This window comes from Sardina pilchardus, chromosome 11, assembly GCF_963854185.1.
Source record: "Sardina pilchardus chromosome 11, fSarPil1.1, whole genome shotgun sequence".
NCBI classification, from domain to species: domain Eukaryota; kingdom Metazoa; phylum Chordata; class Actinopteri; order Clupeiformes; family Clupeidae; genus Sardina; species Sardina pilchardus.
In genome coordinates, this window is record NC_085004.1 from 3,420,119 (window position 1) to 3,426,589 (window position 6,471).

Genomic DNA, 6,471 nt, shown 5'->3' on the forward strand with positions numbered 1-6,471 from the left:
TTTGACTATAAAAATCTTTATTTTCCTGAAATCCAGTAAAATGTTTTATTTGCAGTTTTAAGTGCTTGTTGTCATTCCTTTGAGTACAGTAGTTTTTGGAAACTCGGAAATAAAGGCATTGTGTGTTTAGAGGAAGAGTCTGAATTGAAATAGAAGCTTCATGTGCTGGGATGAATTTGTAGAGGCAGTCTACTCTGTCATTCTCCCCATGGTTTACATACCTGCTCAATATGTGATAAACTGTTAAACCGTGGAATTCCAAGAATTAGCCAAATTTAAGCCTCTCTTGCTCTCCCCCCTTCCCTCAGTTTGGACACATACTGAAATAAGAATGGCAGGAATTTATACTTTTGCTTCCTTTATTATTTCATTTGCCTCTTCTACATTTATTATTTATTTATTTTTTACTAGAGGGTGGATTCAGATGTGAATTGAAAATTGGCTCTCCGGGCTAACCAGTAAATAATAACTTTCAGCTTTCTAATCTCTGTAATTGACGTAAATGTGTTTTGTTCTGGGATATTTTTTAGCCTTTTATTTCCTAGGAAATGTACATGCATTCATTTTTATTTACGAGATGGCGGGCCTGGACTGGGTAATGAGTCTGAATGCATGCTTAATTTAAATAGTGAGTGTTTCTGTAAGGAAATGCATTGTAGGCTGAAGAAGAAGCGCAAGACACATTAATTGACAGACAGGAACTGCTGTCTCGGAGGTTGATACAAGTAATTTATTACTTCAGAAACGAATGCCACCTCCAGAATGTGCTTCATTAATTTCAAATTTAGTTTTAATTTCAAGCTGTTGCCCCTTGAGAAGAATAAGGTGGCAAGTTGGTTTTGAAGACTCTCTCGCTCTGTCTCTGTCTCTCTCTCCCCCTTCTCCCTCTTTTGCTGCTCTTTCTGTCTTTCTCCCATTGTCTGCCTCCTTTACCATGATACAGAACAAAGGCACAAAGCAATACGGCTTTATTCCATTTGGAAATGTAATGCAATAGGAAAGTTGAAAAGGAATTACACCAACAGTTTATGGTATGAAATAGTCTGACTGATTGTTTTATTTGTCAGTGAGAAGGAAGATAGCGAGGGCTTGCATTTCTGGCAATTGTGCTTTACTGGGCAATTTAGGAATTCAGAATATGATATGAGATTTGTCAGTGGACAAAGTGCTAATAATATTTTTTTTGTCTTTTTCTCCACCCCCTATCCCTTACCCTATATATCTACAGCATATGTCCCTGAAGAGCTGAAAGAGGCTGCCCTCCTTGATGAAGATGTGGATGGAGAGGACTCTGCCATTGAGGAGGAGTCTGGTGTCAAGTTTGTGTGCCAGGACAAGGACTTCATCCTCAAGGACTCCCCTGTCGCAGACTTCTCCAGTCATGAGATGGACAGCGAGTCGCACCTCAGCGAGTCCAGTGACCGCATGTCCGACTTTGAGAGTGCATCAATCAAAAATGAGGAGGACATCGTGGTCAAGGAACCCCTCATCTCCATTTCATCGACCCCCTCCATGATGATGGCCACAGCAGCAGCGGCAGCCGCCACCCTCACCGGAGAGGAGCCCACGGTGTCCGGCCCAAACAGTCTGGAGCAGATGAAGGCCATCTACAACAGCTTCCTCACCAGCTCCTACTGGTCCTCCCTGAACCTGAACCTCACCCAGCCTCCAGCAGAGAAGCCTGCTCGCAGCCACAGCAGCAGCAGCAGCAGCAGCAGTAGCAGCAGCAGCTGTGGGAGTGGAGGCTATGACTGGCACCAGTCGGCAGTGGCCAAGACCCTACAGCAGGTCTCCCAGAACCAGAACCGTATGATCCACCCGGCTGCAGAACCCAACCTCTTCAGCACTGTGCAGCTCTACCGCCAGAGCACCAAGCTCTACGGCTCTATCTTCACAGGTGCCAGCAAGTTCCGCTGTAAGGACTGCAGTGCTGCTTACGACACACTGGTCGAACTCACCGTGCACATGAATGAGACCGGTCATTACCGTGACGATAACCATGAGACAGATAGTGAGGGGACCAAACGGTGGTCTAAGCCCCGCAAGCGCTCGCTCTTAGAGATGGAAGGCAAGGAGGATGCCCAGAAGGTTCTGAAGTGCATGTATTGTGGCCACTCCTTTGAGTCCCTCCAGGACTTGAGTGTGCACATGATCAAGACGAAACACTACCAGAAAGTGCCTCTCAAAGAGCCTGTGACCCCAGTGGCTGCCAAGATTATTTCCTCAGCTCGCAAGAGAGCCCCGATTGAGCTTGACCTCCCCAGCTCTCCAGATTCCAATGGAGGAACCCCTAAACCGGCTGTGACAGACTCCAACGACCTCCTGCACAAGGGCTCCAATCCTTACATCACTCCCAACAACCGGTATGGGCACCAGAATGGAGCCAGTTACGCTTGGCAGTTTGAGTCTAGAAAGTCACAGATCCTGAAGTGCATGGAGTGTGGAAGCTCCCACGACACACTGCAGGAGCTCACAGCCCACATGATGGTGACCGGACACTTCATTAAGGTCACCAACTCGGCCATCAAGAAGGGCAAACCGATCATGGAGTCTCCCCCAACACCAGTACCTACTGTCATGCCCACCTCTGGGGAGGAGAAGGTGCAGTCTGTGCCACTGGCTGCCACAACATTCTCCCCACCACCACCACCACCGCCACCCCCTCCTCCGGCCAGCATCTCTCCAGTTGTCGCCATGGAGATCAAAAAGGAGGAGAAAGAGGAGGAGTGCACTAAGGAAACCACTTGCAGCTCAAACAACAAAGAGAAGAAGAATGGTGAGGATGAGGTAGAAGAAAAGTTTGATGTCTCCTCGAAATATTCCTACTTGACAGAGGAGGACCTGGAGGAGAGCCCCAAGGGAGGCTTTGACATCCTCAAGTCACTCGAGAACACTGTGACATCTGCCATCAACAAAGCACAGAATGGCACTCCAAGCTGGGGAGGATATCCCAGCATTCACGCTGCCTATCAACTGCCCAACATGATGAAGCTCTCCCTGGGCAGCTCCGGCAAGAGTTCACCTTTGAAGTACATGTTCTCTGGAAATGATATTCTGTCCGCAACCAAAAACCAACCTCTGATCTCTCCACCCAGCAGCCAAAACTCACCACTTCCCAAGAGCAATTTCCATGCCATGGAAGAACTTGTGAAGAAAGTCACTGAAAAGGTGGCGAAGGTGGAGGAGAAGATGAGGGAACCTCCAGCCAGAGCATCACCCTTAAGAAGAACCACCCCCTCACCATGCAGCAGTGAAGCCGGGGAGTCGGCCAAGGGGGAGTCCCCCAAAGAAAGGCGAGGAGCCAAAACTCCCGAGAGCACTGGAGCAGGAGCCACTCATAAGGAGACAAACGGTGAGACCCACACTAAAGAGCCCATGGAGAACGGAACTGACCACAAAGTGAAAAGTCCCGTTTCCTCGTTGTGCAGCAGCACAGCTATTATCACAGAGCACCCTCCAGAGCAGCCGTTTGTCAACCCTCTAAGTGCGCTTCAGTCCGTCATGAATGTCCATCTTGGCAAAGCAGCCAAACCAGCCCTGCCCTCCCTGGACCCGATGAGCATGCTCTTCAAAATGAGCAACAGCTTGGCCGAAAAGGCAGCGGTGGCAGCCTCCACCCCGGCCCAGACCAAAAAATCAAACGAGCACTTGGACCGCTACTTCTACCACGTGAACAATGACCAGCCTATCGACCTGACCAAAGGCAAGAGTGACAAGAGCAGCTCCTTGGGATCAGCAGCCCTGTCGTCTACCACCTCCACACCCTCGTCCATCTCTCCCTCCTCCACTGTGACAATGACCAAGGCGTCATCGGCTATGGCCTCCTTTATGTCCAACTCCCCACTGCGTGAAAACGCCCTCTCCGATATCTCCGACATGCTTCGCAACCTAACAGAGAGTCACGCTTCCAAGTCATCCACCCCCACCAGCCTGTCAGAGCGCTCTGACATTGAGGGAGCCACCCTAGATGAGACTGAGGAGATCTCCCCGGTCCAGAAACGCAAGGGCAGGCAGTCCAACTGGAATCCTCAACACCTGCTCATCCTGCAGGCCCAGTTTGCCGCCAGTCTCCGGCAAACGGGTGACGGCAAGTACATAATGTCAGACCTCAGTCCCCAAGAGCGCATGCACATCTCCCGCTTCACCGGGCTCTCCATGACGACCATCAGCCACTGGCTTGCCAATGTCAAGTACCAGCTCCGGAGAACCGGCGGCACCAAGTTCTTGAAGAACCTGGACTCGGGGCACCCTGTGTTCTTTTGCAGCGACTGTGCCTCGCAGATCCGTTCTCCGTCCACGTATGTCAGCCATCTCGAGTCCCACCTGGGCTTCAGGCTCAGGGACCTGGCCAAACTCTCTGGCGAACAGTTTGCTAGCCAGATCTCGCACCACACCAAGGGCCTCTCTGAAAAACTGCTGTCGGCCCAGGCCCATGCCCTCACACAATCCCTCTCCAGCCCCCTTGTGCACTCCCCTTCCCCATCCCCTGAGGACGAGGGCAATGGTGTCTCATACCAGTGCAAACTGTGCAATCGGACTTTTGCCAGCAAGCACGCAGTTAAGCTCCACCTGAGTAAGACCCATGGGAAATCTCCAGAGGACCACCTTCTGTATGTGACTGAACTGGAAAAGCAGTAGCACTGTTTTTGGACAGACTGAGCTTGTTCTCTATCTCTATCGTTTCTCTCCTTGTTCTCTCTCTTTCTCTCTATCTCTTTTGCCTTTTGACAGATATGTCTTAAAAAAGGACCTGAAAATTAATATGAAAAACAAACTGCACATTGATGCCATAAAACTACTGTTTAGTTTCGGCACATGATTTTGAATTCCCCTCCTGAGAAAAAAAAAATCCTCTGACCCAGAGACTTTAATTTTCTTGTTTTTAATTCTCTTCTTTTTACAAAAAGAGATAAAAAATAGAAAAAAAGAAAGGATAATTTTCTAAATGTGCAGTCTTGACTAAAGAGGTGCTGTTGTCACTGGTTAAAAATATGAAGGTTTAAAAAAAATAACTTTTAAAAATGAAGTGATATGTATTTGAAAGTTGTGTAAATTGGTTTCAGTTATTTTTTCTGTCGCATCGCTGAGATGCAGGAAGCTGCATGCATTGCTGAAACAGTTTAGTTGAATATTCGATAACTAAATCTGGTGCACTTTTCTGTTTCTCTTTTTTTCTTTTCTGTCGTTTACTTGTATTTTTATTTTCTAATTCTTTATTTTTCTTTATTTACGTGATCTATATGTGCTGGTGCAGCAGATGAACTTTAACCCTCTGAGTACGCCCTAGCACTTCAACATTCAAAATCTAAACATGAAGAGGTTATGAGACTACAGGATTTGGAATAGGATAGATAAGATGATATGAATTTGGGACAAGCCAAATTATTTACCAAATTTGTCTAATCTGTCATTAATATTGACTCCTTATATATAAATCAACTGTGTATGAAGCAAATTGTGCAAATTGCAGCATTTTAGTTCATTTAAATCAGGGGCCTTTATGAATTCAGGTCTATGTAAAAATTGTACATAAAAACTATAACTAATTTCTGTCTAAATTATGCATCATTTTTATATTTTTTAATTTAAGAGGAGTATGACTATCTACTGGTGCACAATATATGAAGACATTAATGAAATTGTTTTGCACAATAGTTTTATAAATATGTTATTTAATCAGATGATATGAAACTGAGAGAAGAAGAAAGAAGAAACTCTTTTATTTCCATTTCGTGCTCAAAGGGTTAAACCTCTTGTGCAAGACTTGCTCCAACATTTCTTGAACATTACAAAAGAAAGGTTGTACAAAAAAGATGTTACTTTATAAAGCAAGGAGGGAATTCCACAATGTAACCTCTTATTTATAAGCAGTCTTGGTTGTTGTTTCATATTGTAGAATGCCTTTTTGATTGGTAACTTTTTTCCATCTAATTACTCTCCCATAATTCCACACTGCAGCTTTATCTTTTGGGAGGTGGGGGTGGGGGGTATGAAAGGTAACCATGGTTACCCTACACTCCAATTGACAGCTCTGCTACATTTTTGGCAGTTAATTTGCTGAAGTAACTGACAGCTGCCAGTGAATGGGAATCTTATGTGTAAAATATTGGCATGTAAACAGCACAGACACTGTTATGCATTCTGTGCCATTGTTTTTGTTGTTGTTGACAATGAAGCACCCATTATATGACTTCATATAACCTTTTTTCTACTGCAGCATTAAAAATGAAACTGTTCTTTTTTGCAATAACTATGTGTTCCGTCTCACATTTACTCTCTGTCTGAAGGAGTGTTTAGCTGGTGTGAATAGGCATGTGCAGGTAGAATTGAGACCGTGACCTGGACACACAGAGGACAGGAGGAAAATGAGAGCGTGCTAGCTTGTGGTCCACTTTATTCCCTGAAATATTTGGATACACCCCTAGGCTACCGGTATGGTAACATCAGCATCGCTCCCAAATTAGAGACCTG

General features: G+C 45.9%; 1 protein-coding gene across 1 annotated transcript in view; it reads left to right on the plus strand.

The window, feature by feature from the left end:
* tshz3b (teashirt zinc finger homeobox 3b) overlaps nt 1-6,230 on the plus strand; it is a 41,587-nt gene extending 35,357 nt beyond the window's left edge. Inside the window, exon 3 of the mRNA XM_062549682.1 lies at nt 1,229-6,230. Within this exon, the coding sequence (XP_062405666.1) occupies nt 1,229-4,638 (3,410 nt within the window). The 3' untranslated portion in view covers nt 4,639-6,230. The remainder of the gene's footprint in view (nt 1-1,228) is intronic.
* Nucleotides 6,231-6,471: the final 241 nt, after the last annotated feature.